Source organism: Sorex araneus, chromosome 6 (genome assembly GCF_027595985.1).
Source record: "Sorex araneus isolate mSorAra2 chromosome 6, mSorAra2.pri, whole genome shotgun sequence".
NCBI classification, from domain to species: domain Eukaryota; kingdom Metazoa; phylum Chordata; class Mammalia; order Eulipotyphla; family Soricidae; genus Sorex; species Sorex araneus.
The window spans coordinates 73910097-73929850 of record NC_073307.1 but is presented as its reverse complement, the minus strand read 5'-3'; the positions used below and the strand labels follow the sequence as shown (position 1 = coordinate 73929850).

At 40.7% G+C, this 19754-nt stretch overlaps 1 protein-coding gene across 1 annotated transcript in view; it reads right to left on the bottom strand.

Moving 5' to 3' along the window:
• SHISA6 (shisa family member 6) overlaps positions 1 to 19754 on the bottom strand; it is a 449040-nt gene that overhangs the window by 9893 nt on the left and 419393 nt on the right. The window contains exon 4 of the mRNA XM_004603984.2: positions 1715 to 1867. Coding sequence (XP_004604041.2) covers positions 1715 to 1867 — 153 coding nt within the window. The remainder of the gene's footprint in view (positions 1 to 1714; positions 1868 to 19754) is intronic.

Genomic DNA, 19754 nt, shown 5'->3' with positions numbered 1-19754 from the left:
ATGCATAAGATTCTTTAGGTCACCAGAGATTGTACCTCTTTCCAAAAGATAACTCAATGTAGATTCATTCATCAAATACATTAGATGCTTGTAACCTTAAGCAAATGTTCATCATAATGGTTGGGTGTTCAACAAATTAAACTCATTAGCAAATGAGGAAATAGGTCCATGAGTTGTAAAATCAGGAGAGAAGTACTTCTCCACCATATATATTTTGGACCTTTATTTTTAAAAGTAAAACGCATTTTATTTGGAAGTTTTGAAAGGAAGGAGGAAGAGAAAGTGGGATGAAAGTGGAGAGATGTGCTCAAGAGAGAACCTGGGCTTCTTCAAGGGCGGAGAGAGGCTCTACACACATCCCAGCATTAGGCAGGAAAGCATGAAAGAACACATCTCAAGAGGGGAGATGTGGGCGACATATGTGCTCGGGTGACACGTGTTCTCAGCCACATGGGCTCAAGCAGCACATGGGCTCGAGTAGCATATGCACTATTTTGGACATTTTAAAGTTTTAAATGTATAAACTCTGAAGCTTTCCCATACTCAAATGGAAGAGCTGGGATTATTGAATGAATTGCTTTCAGCTGAAGAGAAAGAGCATGAATATGGGAGTGGGGGGGAATTCTCAGTGTCTCAGGACATTGTTGGCTGTGTTAGTGAGGGAGTAAATTTATGGATATATTCACCAATGGGTTTCCCAAGGAAGTCACAGCTCTGGCATTGTTATATCTATTCTAGGATAGATCTAGAGCAAGGTTGAAGGTAGATGGGGGAGGTCTACAGAATGGTTCTCCTGTTTTTTTAAATTACTTTATCCTGCAGATAAAGAGTCTCTTGCCTCCGTGCCTGGCTGTCTTCCTCATGGCCCCTCAGAGGGGGTGGGTGTCAGTTTCGCTCCCTGCCCAGAGCAGAGTTCCCTTGGCCGAAGACCTCCGGAGTCTAGCCACAGCCATGCTCAAGGCCCCTCTCCACACCGAGCCTCATGCATGAAGTAACCGGCAGAGGAACCCAGGTGTGTGGGACCCAGGACTGAGACCTCCAAGCCTGCTCAGATCAGGATTGGTCCTCTTCCGCCCAGATCCCCCATTTTCTAATAGCTAGGTGGTCACACCCAGGGACTGCCCCCAGCGCTGTGTAATCCCACCAATGGCAAACATCCAGAGACTATAAAACCAAGCTCCCCGAAGCATGCGACTGAGACATCTTATAGCCTAGTTCTCCCTCTGGGAGAAACTGGCTAGCTACTGAGAGTTTCCTGCCCACATGGGCAAGCCTCGCAAACACCCCATGGTGTATTTATATGCCAAAACCAGTAACAATGATGGGTTTCATTCCCCTGACCCTGAAAGAGCCTCCAATGTGGCACTGTTGGGAAGGATGAGTAAAGAGAGGCTTCTAAAATCTCAGGGCTAGGATGAATGGAGATGTTACTGAGACCACTTGAGAAATTCAATGATCAACGGGATGATGATGATGATGATCCTGCAGATGACATGATGCTTCTTTGGGTCTGGGGGATTATTGCAGGGGATCCCTTGAACTTCTGGGAAGAATGGACTCAGGGAAACATCAGAACATCCTGATCTTTTATTTAACACTATTCCTTGCCCATTGTTCTTGAAATGGTGCTCTCAGATGTAGGAGAAGAGAGTGAAACACCAGAGGAATGTGAACATCTTAGAGGCAACCTCCAAGTTTTGGAAATCCCACTTACTCAGTCTTTTCAGGGATGAGTACTTGCTGGGGTGTGTCTTCACTGCAGATTCATAAGATGGAGGGAGGTGGGTCAAGTTTTGGAAGGAGCGGGAGAAGGAGAGGTCATAGGGTTCAGTGGCCGACGTCAAAATGTTGTTCATCCGTGGCTTCTCTGCAAGAAAAAGACAGAGAGAGAGAGAGAGAGCTTGGGTTAGTGAGGAAAGGTTCTTAATAAGAAGAAAGGGCCAGGTTATATCTCCTTGATTTTTTTCATCATCTACATCTTGCATAGATGGTAATAGTGACTAATTTTCCCTCCTGTTCAGTTCTAGTTGTCAGAAAACCTATGATTGGTGTAAACTATGTAAAATATAGTTGTCACTTGTCATGAATACAGTTTGCCATTCTTTAAGTGCCCTGCTTGATTCTTTCTCCTGGTACTGCTCTGGGATCTTTGATGAAAATATAAGCCTGATGGAGCTGAGAGGGAGTCATAAAAATCCACTTCAATTTGTAAATGTTTTATTTTATAGCTTCAAGGAAACTCAGTAGAATATAAATTTGAACCGGGTGAATGATTGACAATATTAGTTGTGAACGGAATCTCGGACCAGTTCCATTAAGATTCAACTCATACTACTCTCCACCTTCCCGTTCTTCCACCCAGTCTCTCAAAAATCCTATTCCTAAGGCACAAAGTCATGTTCTCTATTTTTATGTGCCATTTTCCATCTCTGATGCCAGCCATTGATGCTCACGGATACTCCCATATCTGTGTTTGGGGCTCTCCAGCAGTGTGGGGGACCATGCAGTGCTGGGGATCAAAGCACGACTGAGACAGATCCCTGAGATGTTTTTCTGGAGCAGAGAAATTTCATCTTTTTCAAATGTGTTCTGATGAAGTCCTCTTCACCAACCCTGAAACTGCTGGAGAAATGGATGTTGGTAAAAAAAAAGCTATTAAAATATTCCCTTTATCTCTCTCTTTTCCTTAACACAGAAACTTGGGATTATAAAATCTGATTAGAGAGAAGGGAGTACTGTTTCCTGCTTGATATGGAGAAAACAGAGAAGAAAGATGAACCTCTTCAGTACTTGATTTACATCAGGCACACAAAATATAAGTAGAATCGGTTAGAAAATAGTTTTCAGGTACAAGTTAACTAAATTGCTATAGTCTGACTGCCTTATTCCCCCTCTCCTCTTTACTTTGGGATTCCCAAGAATTGACAGGATTCACCTTAGAATAAACATATCAGAGAACTGTGGTTCCCTGTACCTGTCAGGAAAGTGAGTGCTGAATCATGGAAGGGTGAAAGTCTGTGAATAATGGGAAAAACAGAAACATTCTAGACTAGCAGAAGGAAAATCATAGAGGGAACTCTACATCCCTTCCTGTCTCCACAGCACTTCAAGCACTGGGGAGAGACCAGGGGAGCTAAGCCAATGAGCTGGGGTTCATGGCAGCTTGGTGATTATGTGAGAAGGTGAGAGACCAGAACATGCTGTGCAGAAAGAGCATCCATGGTATGCCAGTTAGTAGAGCAGGCAGAAATCCTGGGAGACTGTTACCCAGGACTGGATAGTACACAGCAATCCCTATGTTCTTGTTTTTTCACTTATGGATGTGCTGGAGAAGAATGAATTTCCCTTTGAATGTTAACATCAAACTCCCACCGAGGGCACCTCTCAGCTCACTCTGTTCCAGACGCAACATTTCTGGATGTTCTTATTCACATGGTTCTCCAGAATATGCAGCTGAGCCACAGCCAGTTCTTCTGTGCCTTCTGCCTCCAATATGACTGCCTCTTCCCTCTTGCTCATGCTGTCTCTCCTTTTGCAATGCTTTCTTGAAATTATGCTTTATTCAGAATCTCCTTCAATTTACTACTTCATATGTATTCATCCTACAATTATACCTGATCTTCCATCCATTATTGCTGTACATAGAATTATAGTCTATGTAGATACCTGATCAATTAACTTGGATGGGTCTTGTCGATCATCAAAAATGGTAATCACTTTGACAAAATACTTTCTTAAAAAATCTTTTCAGGCCCCATGATTTACAGTTTCAGGTATACAGTGTTCCAATACCGATTTCACCCTAGTGTCAACTTCCCTTCAAGGTTCTTTCCCACCCCCAAGCAGCCACCTGAAGAGGTATACTTTTTTCATTTGATTATTGTAAGGTCTCCTGTTTACAGTGTTGTTGCCTCTGTTGTTTAGATATATACACATACCACCCCTCTCATGACCAGCTTGCCCGAGCTCCTGTTACCACCCATCAGCCTCTTCTTAGTCTACCCCTTTTCCCCCAACCCCAAATTTCTTTCTGTCTCTTTCATTCTAATTTATATAATCTAGGGACAAGAATAATCTAGATAACCCCCACTGTGGTGCCTTGCATTTCTTGTCCTGTTATTTTATATACTGTAGATAAGTGAGATCATCCATATTTATCCTTATTCTGATTACTTTACTTAACACAGTCTCTTCCACTTCTACCCAAAGTGCAGCAAATTGCATGCTTTCATTCTTCCTTGTAGCTGCATCATATTCTATTGTGTATTCATGCCACATAGTCATCATCCACTCATCTGTTGTTGGATACCTGTATGTATCCTGTACCCTAGCTATTGTAGAGTGCTACACTACACAATGTGTCATGCATATCTACCTGGGGGTAGATACAAACAAGTGGAATTTCTGGGTTGTATGGTGACTCTATTCCTTTTCTGTTGTTTGGTCTTTGGACCTCACCCAGATGTACTTAGAACTCACTCCTAGTTCTGTGCTCAGGGATCATTCCTGGTGGGGTTCAGGAACCAATATGTGATGTTGGGGATTGAACAAGGGTTGGCTTTGCGCATGGTAAGCACCTTACCTGCGGTAATATCGCTTTAATTCTGGTGACTTTTTCTTTCTCTGTCTGAGAAACTTTCATACTGTTTTTCATAGATGTTGACCCAGACAATGTACATACCTGTGTATGTACATTGGATGAGAGTTCCCTTTTCCCTACATGCCCGCCAACACAAATGGTTTCCAGTATTGATATGTGCCAATATAACTAGTGTGAAATGATATCTCATTGTCATCCTGACTTGGATTTCCCTGATAATAAATGATGATAATCACCTTTCTTGTGCCTCCTGGCCTTCTACCTTCTTTACAGAAGGTCTGTTCTATTCATTTCCCCACCTAAAAAATTTTGAGTTGTGTTTGTTGTTGTTGGTCTTTTTAATTTTTTTACATACTTTGGACATTGGGCTGGAGATAGCACAGCGGTAGGGCGTTAGCCTTTCACGCGGCCTACCAGTGTTTGATTCCTCCGCCCCTCTCGGAGAGCCCGGCAAGCTATCGAGAGTATCGAGCCCGCATGGCAGAGCCTGGTAAGCTCCCTGTGGTGTATTCGATATGCCAAAAACAGTAATAAATAAGTCTCACAATGAGAGACATTACTGGTGCCCGCTCGAACAAATCAATGAGCAACGGGACAACAGTGACAGTGACCTTGGACATTAATTCTTTATTTGATGGGTTAAATCTGATTTTTTTTTTCTCTCATTCAGTTAGGTATCCTGTAGTTTCAGTCTGTGTTTGACAAGTCTTATTTTCACTATTCCTGAGGTTTTTTAGAATCTTTGGTCAAAAATAAAAATTAATTTAATGTCTTCTCTTTTTTCAAAATCAAGATAAACTCCTCCACCCTTCTCTCCCAAATGACATTATTTTACCTCCTGGGAAATGTATAATATCCAATGATAATTCTGCTCTATTAAATGATATGCTGCCCAGGTCAGGGAATGGATTATATCTATTTTTATTTCCTTGCACCAAGTGAAAGAGAAAATACAGGAAGGGGAGGAGGGAAAATGAGATTCCTTCTTTTGTATTCAGGAGTTTGTGCTTGTATTGGCCTTTTGGGGGAAAAGCTCTTTTTCTTTCAGATTGTGACTGAGCAAACAGAGCCCTTGCTTGCCTTTCCTGGCTTCCCTTCTTGCTGCAGCTTCCTACATCAGGGCCATTCCCCAGAGACTTTCTGCATCTGTCTTCTGATTTTCTTTTCCAGCCTTCTCGCATAAATTCCCCCACTCCCAAAGCTTCTGTCACTGCTTTGAAAGCTTAATTTACCTCTTCAGCTGTAACCTGTCTCCAGATTTAATACATACATGCCTAACTTGCTATTGAGTGATTTCCCCTGAAAATCCTATGATCTTATTTTGCTACAGATTTTCAGTTCTATACTCATCATCGCAGCTCATATGCATAACAACTCTATTAATTCTTTAAATCATATTAGTAATTTCCTTAACACCATATCTTTTGGATTATTATTTTGTAATTAATTGAATTGTAATTATAGGCTGTTAGCAACTCAGTTTTCCTAATTTCTTCCAAGTGTTTCATAATGAAACTTACTTTTCTGTCTAACTGCCAATATCATCATTGTGGCTTCTTTTAACTACTTTCTCCAATTTCTTCAATTTTGAACTATTCCTAGACCTTGCCACCTGTCACATCATATAGAATATTCTTTCACCTTAATAGCTCTAGATTGGCATACCAATATAATTCATTTTCTCCCCCTAATTATAATATCCCCCAATCTTGATGCTGACATGAGTGTGGTAGGTTTCTACATGAGGTGAGTGATTAAAGTTTTATCAATTTTTTGACTGGTTTCAGAGGTTACTAATTTTCATGCCAGTAATAAATTATACCTTGGGTATCCTTGGTGAAAAGAGAATATTCACTCCTTGCTATAGATGCATGGAAATTGTAATCGGAAGAAGTGATATAGATTGCAAGGAAACATTGGTTAAGATTATTACACCTTGACGAAAAAGTCTTATTTTTAAACATTTCTGGTCGTTCAGAGTGTTTAGCTGAACATAATAATTAGTTTAAAGCTTTCTCTTTTAAAAAACTCAAGATAATATCCCCTTTATTTTGATCTCAAAAAGACAAAAAGACAAATGACAGAATATCACTTTGATATGAGATGAAACACTAAGGAATCGAATTCTCTGCATGTGAAAGTCAAACACTGTAACCCTGTAACATGGCATCTTAACGTTGGCTTGAATGAGTCAGTGACCATGTATTTGATGTCTTGATAGGCATGAGTAATTAAGATGGAACAACTTAAAATGAGGGTGGAATACATATTCATCTCTCACCATGTGTATGTGCCTAGCTAGTACTGTTTAAAATAAGATTGCTATTCCCTTGATTACCTGAAACTCACAGACAGGAAATTTGTTAAAAAAGATTTTGTGGTTTTTAGTGTGTATTTAGTATACAGTACATTCCTTTTGAGGGTAACAAGGAGTACTCAAGAGATTCCGGGCTTTCACTAGTGATTCTCAACTGACTGAGTTATTGTGGTTCAATGTTAGGACGTGTGGATATCTGTGGTGTTGGGGACACAATGCTAGGAACCTCCAGAAATGCTGGGAACCTCCAGAATCACACCCTGTGGTTCTTGAAGTCTTTAAGAACCAGGGTCGCACCCAGTGGTGTTCAGGAGCCTCCAAGACTAACAGCAATGCTTGGAGGGTCATATGGTGGCAGAAATTGAATCAGGTAGGGTGCATGCTAGGTTATGAACCTTAAATGCTGTACATCTCCCTGACCTAATAACATCTTTTTTAACCATCACTATAATTCTTGGTATCTAAGGAGTCACTTCTAACATGCACAGGCTTGGGGACAGGGCATGCATGCACAAGAACTTGAGTTTGATTTCTAACACCACAGTCCACACTTTGAGCACTGATGGGTATAGCCCTACTGGTGTATACTTCTTTTGAAACTTAGAAGCAACTCAAAATAAATTGGGGCTTAAAGTAGAAATCTCTGGCTCAGTTGACTGATAAATTTGGTAATTTTGTATATGAATAGTTATAAATGCCTACTTATCTCTATTTTGTATATGCATAGTTATAAATGCCTACTTATCTCCCTCATTCTTCTATTCAATCCACTTATTATTATTCAATAAGTTAACTGATACTACTGGTAACCCATTAGTATCCCTCATTACCCCTGAGCAATGCTTTGCCCTGGCATTGAAATATCTGGCTCTTGAGCAGGGGCTCCACAAAATTTAAGACCTTCAGGAAATGGATGATATGTTAAGTGAAGTAAATTTAAAAAAAAAACGCATACTGGATGATCTCACTATCCTGTAGCATACCTAATAGCAAATATTAATATCAAGAGAATACAAAATATCAAATATATATGTATAAATAAGTAAATATATATATATATATATATATAAACCACAGAGCCAAAAGTACTGAAACCATGGGACCAAACAACAATAATCAAACTGAAAAAAAAAAGTGTTTGTTAAAAAGATAGCATGGGGTGGAGAAATCTATGGACAGTAATCCAGAGACGCTGACCCTGGTGATGAGATTGGTGATCAGGACATTGTTTGCTTGAAACACTGTTCTGGTGATTTTGTAAATCATGCTGTCTGAACAGATAAAAGAAACTATGATTTTAATACGTCCCATAAAATGAAGGGGATAAGAAGGTTTTAGACACAAAGAAATTAACTTTCTGTTTCTATTTCTCTCCTTTAAAATCAGGGTTTCTTTTGTCACCATAATGACCCACCCACATCACTAGATTTTTTTGACTATCAATAGAGGCTCTGAGTGGATGAAGAGGATTGAATAGAAGAATGAGGAAGATAAGTAGGCATTTATAACTATGCGTATACAAAATAGAGAACTGAGCTGGTAGAAGAGAGTGTTAGAACATTGTTCTCAGGAAGGGGATACCCTAATTTAAGGTACTTTATGAAGAATTTACTTCTTCCTGGGTCTTTATATACTTGTGTCCGGATTCACCAAACTGATAGGAACTACCCACTGTCTGGGTTTTAGAGAACTGAATTCAAAGCTATGTTCAGCCTAAAAATATAACTCAGTATTTCAGAAGCACATATTTTAACTATGTGCAAATCTAAACAAGTCATAAAACTATTAGGGTGATAATTGTCAGAGTCTAGAGTTCAAGGCAGTCTATGGGTACTAAAACTAAACAATTTGGCTTATTATATTGCATTATTGTTTCTATTTAATGCTCTTTTCCCCCTTTATTACATGCAACTAATTTTAACCAAAGTTGTAAGAGAAGGTCTTTGATTTATTATAGTAAATTACAGCTAGTTAATCCACTTAGGAGTAGAAAATCTGCTTCTAGGAATGGAGAGATAGTACAGTGGATAGGGTGCTTGTCTTATATATAGCCAACCATTGACACCAAATGACACAACATTTGGTCCTCCAAGGCCTACCAGGAGTGATCACTAAGCACAGAGTAAAGTAAGCCCAGAGAACTGCTGCCCACCCCCAGTAGTATTTTTGTAAGTAAAGAAAGGATGAGTATCAGTTAGATAAGCATGTTTTAAATACTTAATCTGAGTTTAGTTATCACCAGGTGAGGAAGTATTTTACATGTATTTAACAGCACCTTTTTACCAATTATGTTATTGGCCCTGTGATAAACACTTTCACACAAGCTTTTTAAAAAGTCATCTTCAGACACTCCACAATCACCGCCATGCTCAAGGCCAGGCTCCACCACTTAGGGTAAGCCTCATCCAGAAATTGATCTGTTGAAAAAATCAATACATCAACACGAACAGCTTTATATAAAAAGAAAATTAAGGGAAAATAAAAGGTCGTCTTGAGAGACTGGAGAGATAGTATAGCAGATAGGGCATTGACATTGCACATGGCTGACCTAAGATTGATCCCAGCTCCCTATATGTTCCCCCAAGCCTGCCAGGAGTGATCCCTGAGTGCAGAGCCAGATGTAAGCCCTGAGCACCACAAGGTGTGGCTCAAAAGCAAAACAAAAAGTCATTTTCACAGGGATAAGAGGGTTGTGAAGAAACAATTCTTAGAGCTGCTATGACAAAAGTGCAAAGGACTCATAAAAGCTGAATGAAGCACAGCATCATGTGAGGGGCCTTGCTGAGAGGATTCACTGAAGAGAACAGCCATCACTACAGGGAACAGCTCAATGGAGTGCAGAACTATAAGGATTCAGGGTTAAGGAGCATCACTAACTCCTCAATAATGGGGGAAGATGAGAAACTGCATCTGAAATAGAAAAGGGACCACAAGTCTAGTCCCTGGCAGAAAATGCCAACCTGGGGCAGATCAGAATATAGTGTAGAACACTTATAGGACATTAGTTTACACCAGTACTTATTAAGTTGCAGAGAAAGTATAGACTTCTAGCTCAAGCAGGGAGTGACCATTCCCAGGTGGCCTGTACTTAGTGGAAAGTCCTTTTAGTTCACCTCCAACAGATTTGCATCTTGGACTGACTCTAGAGGTCAGTCCCACACATTATCAGATTACTGTTGAACAATTAGGAAACACAAAATAATAGTGAGATATTATCACATGCCAGTGAAGACTAGAAGTAACCATTGTTGGATCGGAAATGGTGAAAAGCGTACTCTCATCCACTGTTGATGTAAATATTTTCTGGTTGTCTCTGTGGAAAGCAGTTTAAAGATTTCTCATAAATATAATAATAGAACTTCCATATTACGTAGAGATTGCACTTCTTGGCATCTACCCCCAAACATATCTGTCTATATCTATATCAATGCTACCTATAACTCATCTAGATCTATATTAACTCTATCTATCTACACACACACACACACACACACACAGAAGTACTCTGTAGTGCTAAAATGGAATCATGCGGTTCATTGTAATGTAAATGGAACTAGAGGGTGCTGTGCTGAGCAAAATAAGTCAGAGAGATCACAAAGACCAGGAAACCTCACTAATCTGCACAGTATAGTGAGATAAAATACAGGTAAAGACAATATAGAACAATGACAAGCCCTTATCTTGGGTTATGGTACTGCTTCCCAATCCCTGGGGGGGACATGCTAGGGGTTGAGTCTAGGTTGGCTGCTTGCAAGACAAACACCCTGTACTGTCTTGTACAGAAGCCACTATACTATCACTCCAGCCCCCAGAGTATGGTAAATTTTGTTTGATTTTTTTCGTTTGCTTTTTCTGGCCACACCCAGCAGTGTTCAGGGTTAATTCCTGTCTTTGCACTCAAGAGTTACTACTGGTGGTATTCAATGGATGATATGGGATATCTGGAATTGCATTTGAGTTGCCTGCATGCAAGGCAAACCTTTAACCACCATCGTATCTCTCAGGCCCAGGTGTATGGTGGTTTTGTACTCAATGTGGTATAGCATGTCTCTAATGTACCCATCATTAAAACCCAAACCATTATAAAATTTTAAAATTCATCTTCAAGGTTATTCCTATTTGAATGTATATTCTTGTCCTCCAATTTTCTAAATTCTGCTCAAACTTCTTTTTATATCCTATTTCAAGCAAATTTCTTAGAATATCTTTTTTACAGATGAGCATATGTGAGAAATTATCTCCCTAACAAAAATCCCACGGTTGGGATATTCCTCTTAGCAAAAAAGTTTAGATCTTTTGCAATATTGAGGGCATGCAGACATACGCCCACGGAACACTCAATTCTTGTCCGGAGTGATCATTCTCTATTACCATTGTTACATGGTTCCTTCTCTATCCTGACTGATTCCCCATCCCACCCCACCTCCCACTCCATTTCTGGCAAGCTTCCAACTGTGAACCTGCTCGCCTGGCCCTTGTTTCTACTGTATTCAGGTAATAATTTCATACTACATTTTTTATTTCTCACAAATGAATGCATTCATTCTATGTCCCTACCCTTCAGACTTATTTCACTTATTATGATTGATTCTCTCCATGTTAACCCATTTATAAGCAAATTTTAGACTCGTTCTTTTCCCCTGCTGGTTGCACGGTATTCTATTGTATATTTATCAAGTCATTTGTACTCAGGCACTCAATTGTTTCAAGATTCTGACTATTGTGAATAGTACTGCAATGAACATTCAAGTATAGATAGCATTTCTGCTGTGATTCTGGACCCCTCCCCCAGTTGCATTTCCAGAAATAATATTGCTGGGTCATATGAAGTTCAATTTTTAGTGGATATTTTTTTGGGGGAGAATGCCCATATTCTTTTTTTTTTTCCTTTTGGGTCACACCTGGCAATGCACAGGGATTACTCCTGGCTCTGCACTCAGGAACCACCCCCGGCGGTGCTCAGGGGACCATATGGGATGCTGGGAATCGAACCCGGGTCGGCCGCGTGCAAGGCAAACGCCCTACCTGCTGTGCTATTGCTCCAGCCCCAAATGCCCATATTCTTTTCCAAAATGCCTGGACCAGTTCACATTCACACCAACAATTAATGAGTCCCTATCTCCTCTCACCATGCCAGCACTGGTTGTTCTTGCTCTTTTATCCAAAAGAGTGCCAGTCTCTGTGGTGTGATATAATATCTCACTGTTGTTCTCATCTGCATCTCCCTGATTAGTTATGAAGAGCATTTTTTCAGGTGCATTTTAGCCACTTGTATTTTTTTCTCTTAGGAAATTTCTGTTCATTTCATCACCCCATTTTTTGATGGTGTTGGATGAGTTTTTTTAATTTAAAGTTCTACCTGTATCACTTGTCATCCTGTTGATCTTCAATTTGCTTGAGCAGGCACCAGCAGTAACATATCCATTCATCCCTGTCGCATGCTAGTGTAGCCCAATGCTATCTGCTGGCTCCAAGAAGATGAAGAGCCTCAAACTGTTCATTCAGGATTTTGACAAAGAAGTCTGACCATCTCGTAGGTGAGTGGCCACGTGGTCTTTTGATGTCCCATAGAATCCAGTCGGTAAGAGCTCTGGTCCAGTGGTCATCTCTAAATCACATCATGTGTCCAGCCCATCTGATTTTCGACCCCACAAGTTCTACTAGTGTCTCATATATCTTTGGTATTAACCCCTTATCAGCTTGGTATAATTTTCCCATTTTTTGGGCTGTCTTTGTATCTGGTTTACTATTTCCTTTGAAGTACAGAAGCTTCTTGATTTCTTGTAGTCCCATTTGTTTATCTTTGCTTCCACTCCTTGGTCTGGTGTTTTATCTTTGCAGATACCTTTAGCTTCAATATCCTGGAGGGTTCTGCATATGTTTTTCTCCATTTATCTGATGGATTCAGGTATAATTTGAGGGTTTTGGTCCAACTTTTTGTTGCATTATATATTTTTTTAATTAAATCACCATCTCAGCCATGGGTCCCGCATACCTTGGTTCCTCTGTCTGTTCCTTCATGGGTGAGGCTCTTCCAAGAGTGTACAGAGTGGCCTTGAGCATGACTATGGCTGAGTTCTGGAGGTTTTCCACTGCCAGGGCTCTGTTTGGGTCAGGGAGGGAAACTCAACCCACCCCCCTCCAAGGGGCCCCCAGATCAGGACTGGGCCTCTTCCACTCAGATCCCCAGTTTAAAAGTACATTGAGTGCTATATTGAATAGGAGTGGAAAATTGGGCAATATTGTGCCTGATTTTAAAGGGAAGGCTTTAAGTTTTATTCCATTGAGAGTAGTGCTTGCCATTGGCTTGTGGAAGTGGCTTTGACTATACTGAGGAAAGCTCCTTTAAATTTCATTTTGTTGAGAGGTTTTATCATGAAAGGGTGCTGGATCTTGTCAAATGCTTTCTCTACACCTATTGCTATGATGACATGGTTTCTATTTTTGCTTTTATTGGAACGGTGTATTATGTTAATTAACTTGTGAATTTTAAACCATCCTTGCATCCCTAGGATCAATCCTGCTTGGTCATGGAATACAATCTTTTGGATGAGTTGTTGGACTTTATTTGCTAGTATTTTGTATTTTGTTTAGGATCTTTGCATGTGTCTTCATCAGGGATATTGGCCTGTAATTTTCTTTCTTTCTTTTTATTTTTTTAATGTGTCTCTGCTTTTGTTATCAGGGTGATATTATCAGCGTGATATTTGCATTATAGAAAATGTTTTGGACTGTTTTTCTTTAATTTATTGGAAAAGCTTGAAAAGGATTGGTAGTAGTTTCTCTTTTCTGTTTTGGAAGAATTCACTGGTGAATCTACATGGCCTGGGCTTTTGTATCTGGGAAGACTTTTGATTACCATTTAATTTTCTCAATAGTGATATCTCTGTTCAGTTATTCAAAATCTTCTTGGTTCAGTCTTGGAGGTTATAGGAATCAAGGAATTTATCTATTTCTTCTCATGGTATATAGATTCTCAGAGTAATCTTTAATGATCCTTTGAATTTCAGTGGTTTCTGTTCTGATGCGTTCCCTTTCATTTCTGATTCAGTTAATTAGGGTTCTCTCTCTCTCTCTCTCTCTCTCTCTCTCTCTCTGTGAGTTTTGCTAGTGGTTTACCTTTTTATTTTCTTTGGGTCACACCTGGCAATGTGCAAAGGTTACTCCTGGCTCCACACTCAGGAATCATTCCTGGTGGTGTTCAGGGGACTTTATGGGATGTTGAGGGATTGTCAGGGATCGAACCCAGGTAGGCCACATGGAAAGCAAATGCCCTACCTGCTGTACAATCACTCGGGCTCAGGTTTATCATTCTTACTTATTTTTTCAAATAACTTGCTCTCGGTTTCATTGACCTTTTGTATTGTGTTTTGCATTCCAACTTGCTCATCTCTGCTCTAAGTTTTATTATTTCCTTCATTCTATCTATTTTGGGTTCCTTTTGTTGGTTATTTTCCAAGATCTTAAGCACTGAAGTTAAGTTTTGTATGGGGGATTTTTCTTTTTTCTTTTCTTTTCTTTTTTCTTTCTTTTTTTTTTTTTTTTTTGCTTTTTGGGTCACACCCGGTGATGCACAGGGTTACTCCTGGCTCTGAACTCAGGAATAATTCCTGGTGGTGCTCCAGGGACCGTATGAGATGCTGAGAATCAAACCCGGGTGGGCCGTGTACAAGGCAAATGCCCTTTCTGATGAATGCTTGCAAAGCTATAAACTTTTTTTTTTTTTGGAATTTCAGAGTTTTATTTTTTCTAATTTAAATGTTTCCAGAAAGCAAGAATCAACTTGGAATGAGCAAGGCTTCCAGACTAGAAGATAGTAAAAATCTGGCCAAATCTGATGCTCAAATTTGTAGCATGTTCTAAGTTCTTTGTACTCATCACCTTAAAATTTCAATTTTAGGCAGAGGTCTCTCATAAAGCCAGGCTTTTTTGCAAAAATTCTTGTCTTCTCCTAATTATTAGCATCTTCTTACACTAGTGGTTGCTATTGGTGACATAACCTCTAATGCATCCACCTTTGTAGTAGTGGGTTGCTATTGTATTTCAATAACTCTCATGTTTTTATCAACTAGGTCTTTAAATGTTAACTCATAACATTTTTTTAAATAAATTTATTTATTTTTAATTAATGAATCACCATGAGGGTACAGTTACGGATTTATACACATCTGTGCTTATGCTTCCCCCATACAAAGTTCGGGAACCCATCCCTTCACCAGTGCCCATACTCCACCACCAGTAAACCCAGCATCCCTCCCATCCTCCCCAATCCCATCTCCCCCCACCCCACCCTGTCACTGTGGCAGGGCATTCCCTTCTGTTCTCTCCCTCTAATTAGCTATTGTGGTTTGCAATAAAGGTGTTGAGTGGCCACTGTGCTCAGTCTCAAGCCCTCATTCAGCCCGCAACTCCCTTCTCCCACATGGCCTTCGACTACATTATAGTTGGTGATCCCTTCTCTGAGTTGCCCTTTCCCCAGAATGTGAGGCCAGCCTCCTAGCCATGGAGTCAACCTCCTGGTAGTTGTTTCTACAATTCTTGGGTGTTAGTCTCCCACTCTGTTATTCTATATGTCATAGATGAGTGCAATCTTTCTATGTCTGTCTCTCTCTTTCTGACTCATTTCACTTAGCATGAAACTTTTCATGCCGATCCACTTAAATAAAAAATTTGTGACCTCCTTTTTTCTAACAGCTGCATAGTATTCCATTGTATAGATGTACCAAAGTTTCCTCAACCAGTCATCCGTTCTAGGGCATTCGGGTTTTTTCCAGATTCTGGCTATTGTAAACAGTGCTGCGATGAACATACATGTGCATATGCCATTTTGATTATACTTTTTTGCCTCTCTGGGATATATTCCCAGCAGTGGTATTGCTGGGTCAAATGGGAGCTCAATTTTTAACAGTGCTTTCATTGTGCCCCACAAGTTCTTGTAGTTTGTTTCCTCAGTCTTGCTTGTTTCCAGGATTAAATAAATGGGTTTATTTATTTAAACAAAGTAAAAAAAAACAAACATGAGTTCATGTTCACTGCCATAAACTTCTTTAGAAGTTTATGGGCTTGTGGGACTTTTCTTTGCAGTAATCCCCTCAGGTCTTCTTCTTCTTCTTTTTTTTTTTTTTTTTTTGCTTTTTGGGTCACACCCAGCAGTGCACAGGGGTTACTCCTGGCTCTGCACTCAGGAATTACTCCAGGCCGTGCTGGGAGACCATATGGGATGTTGGGAATCAAACCCGGGTCGCCCACGTGCAAAGCAAATGCCCTACCCACTGTGCTGTCGCTCCAGCCCCTCAGGTCTTCTTTTGAAATAGGGTTTGGGTCCAGGAAGTTCCAGAGATATAATTTATCCATGAAGTTGCATATCATTCCTTTAAATCTGAATGAGAGTCTAGCTAGGTAAAGTTTTTTGCCTTGGTAAGGTCTTTGTTTCGTTAATTTTTTTTTTTTTTTTTTGCTTTTTGGGTCACACCTGGCAATGCACAGGGGTTACTCCTGGCTCTGCACTCAGGAATTACCCCTGTCCGTGCTCAGGGGACCATATGGGATGCTGGGATTTGAACCTGGGTCGGCCACGTGCAAGGCAAGCGCCCTACCCGCTGTGCTATCTCTCCAGCCCCATCGTTAATTTTTTAAAATATAGGGGCTGAAGCAATAGCACAGGGGGTAGGGCGTTTGCCTTGCACACTGAGGCAAGGCAAATGTCCTTTTGATTAGAAATGCATTGTTTACTAAAGCTCACCATTATTTTTGTGGTTTTGGAGGAAATGTTGACTGAGTAGGGGCCCGTATGGCCTAACATGGTTGGGGTGGCCAGGCTGCTCTGGTGAGAATTCAGTATACGAGGATAAGAAACGGATCTCATGAGATATAGAGGGGGAGTATCACTGGCTCTTTTCTGCACAGCGTTTGTGCAAGGGTCTTCACTTAGGGCTGCTTATCTTAGGAAGGTTCCCTGGTTCAGTGCTCTCTGTCCTCGGCACTGCCTGTGTGAGGACAGCTCCCGCAGGGCCCCGGGCTCCCTGCTCCCCACCCACCCCTGACTTTGGGAGGAGCACTGGTGAGGTTTCTTCCCTGCGAGAGTCAAATCCCCTGGCTGCAGTCTTGTTCTTGTCAGCAGGAAAACTCTCTCCTGCACAGCACTTGTATGAGGACCTTCGACTAGGGGCCGTGCATACTGGGAAACTACATGCGGTAGGAATCCTGTAGCCGCAGAGGGTTACATTTAGCAGTCATTTGTTCAATAATCATTTAAATAGTAAGTACCATAACTGTGAAATAGTGAAACACTATAGAAAAAAAAGATTAAAATTGTTTCTTCACTGATGAAATTAGATAGTTAGAAAAGCTACTGAGAATATCCTGCCCACATGGCAGATCCTGGCAAGCTACCTGTGGCGGATTCGATCTGCCAAAGACAGTAACAAGTCTCACAATGGAGATGTTACCGGTGCCTGCTCAAGCAAATCGATGAGTAACGGGATGACAGTGACAGTGACTATTCAATTTGTTAGTATTGCTGAACCTCATGGTTTCTTGTTCCCTTAAAAAGGGGAATACTATGTTGTAGTGTTGCTATAAATTAAATTAGAAAAATGTCTGATGATAAGAACTATTACCTGGAATTATTAACATATATGGCCTCAAATATTTATGGCTTAAGATAATCACAGTAAATAAGTGGCTTGAATAATGATAATTAAGCTTAAAACATACAGGTTTATAGAATCATAACATTGGACAGAAAACTTTTAAACTTTCAGTGTTTAATTATTGGAGTTGGCTTCTGTTATCTAAACATGGAAAAATTGTTCCTTTGAAGATTTTTCCTTTATAGATCTTTTAACAATACAAATATGAGTTATTCATAATAATAATTTTCAAGTAATTTGAGTTTGCAAGTTTTAAACTAAAATGGAGTTGAAGTAAAGTTAGTTTAAATAAACTATTTCAAAATTAAGTTGATTGAGAGGCAACAGAATAAGGTAAAATGTTATTTGCTTTCTGAGATTTTTGATAATTTACATTTCTAGAGCTATTTAGCAAAAATAATGGGTTATTTTAAATACTACCTTAAAAACTGAAGTTATAGCATTATTACTTAGTTAAAAACTTACAGAGTTACTCTAAAGAGATGCAAGTTTTTAATAAATATTAATAAATAAATGCCTTTATTAACAAATAGGCATTAGGCCTCAGCATGAAGAATCTGGGGCTGTAGTCAGAACATAGCGAATCAGATGAGAAAATTGCATTGAGGCCCTCTAAGATCAAGTGAAAACAATAATACCAAAGACTCAAAAAGCAATAAGCATCTAAGAAAATCTTGAAATAATGACTTTAATAATACCATTGTGAGATGTAACAATTTTCATTAATTTTCTTTTATTGAACTATTTTTTGATAATTCCAGTTGCCATTTTCATTTTAACAAGTAATATAAAATAAATCATTTTGTGCCTGCCAAGCTTCCGGGGTGGGTAGGAAATTGTGTCACCCTGGAGGTGAGACTGGTGTTGGAACGGTGGAATCTTAATTATGAACGACTGTGAAAACCATGGTGCTTCAATTTAAAAATAATTTTTTAAAAATTTAAAAAATAATCTAGGACTTGAGTGATGGTACGGTGGGTAAGGCCAGGGGCCCGTCTGGGGTCGAGCCCAGCATCCTGCGGCACGCGGGCAAGAAAAACTTCCCTCAGAGCCCAGGCAATGTATTCTTGGGACTCCTGAAGCTAAGGCTGCCAGGACCCGCCTGGGGACAAGGGGACAAGGCCTGATGAGCCTGTGTCCCGCACCGGGACGGCCAGAGAAGGCTGGACCCCTTGAGAGGAACGTTCCAGCAAGAACCAAGGCCCGAGGGAGCAAAGTCCAGGACCCCCGTGGGTTTGGGAGTGGAGTCTCCAAAGGTCCCCGGGAAGGAGGGGCGGGCGCGCTGCCGCGCAGAGCTGCGGGGGCAGGCGGGCACGGCCCCCTGCAGGGCACGGCCCCCTGCCCCTCTCCAGAGCGCGCTCTCCCCTTCGGTGCGGGGTGTGTGTATTGTCACTCTCTGCGCCCGCCTCTCTTCCTTCCTCCCCCCACCTGTCTGCCTCTCTCCCTTCCTCTCCCCGCCTCTCTCCTTCTCTCTTTCTTTAGAACTTTCAAATAAAACCTGTTTTTCACTTCACAGCAAGACTTAGAGCAGCCTCTGGTTTGGGGGGTGGGGGAAGGTTGGGCACTGGGGATGCTGAGGCTACTCCTGACCACAGAGGGGAACCCTTCTGGCAGTCTCCAGGGAGACATACAGAGGCACAGAGCAAGCATTGCACCCTCTGTAATATCCCGCGGCACACTCTTACCAGTCCTAAATTTCCACGGCTGCTTCCTTGGGTGGCAGAGGTGGATAGAGAGAAAGTGGCAGATTTCCTCCTCAGATTGTCGTCTCTTTCCTATCCACTAGCATCAATCCCAAGTATTCCTCCCCCCCCCCCCCAAGTCTTCTGGGAATGATCCCTGAGTGCATAACAAGGAGTAAGCCCTGAGCACTGCTGAGTGTGGCCCAAAACCTCCTCAAAAATGTGAATATCAGGAGGAGCCTGGAGGCTTTCTCACAGCTCCCATCCCAGAACAGTCTTCAGCCAAATGCCTACAAGTCTGTTGACAAATCTGCCTCAAGTTACTAAAAGGAAAAAAAAAAGTGGTACATTTTAAAACAATCCTCTCATATATTCTTTTTAAGTATCCATTGATTTAAAAAGAAATTTTTAAGTAACTAGCTTTTTCAAACTAAATTGTAAAGCAGTTTGCCTGGTTAAAAACTAACTGCCAGATATTAAGTCAATTCTACTTGTGGCTTTGA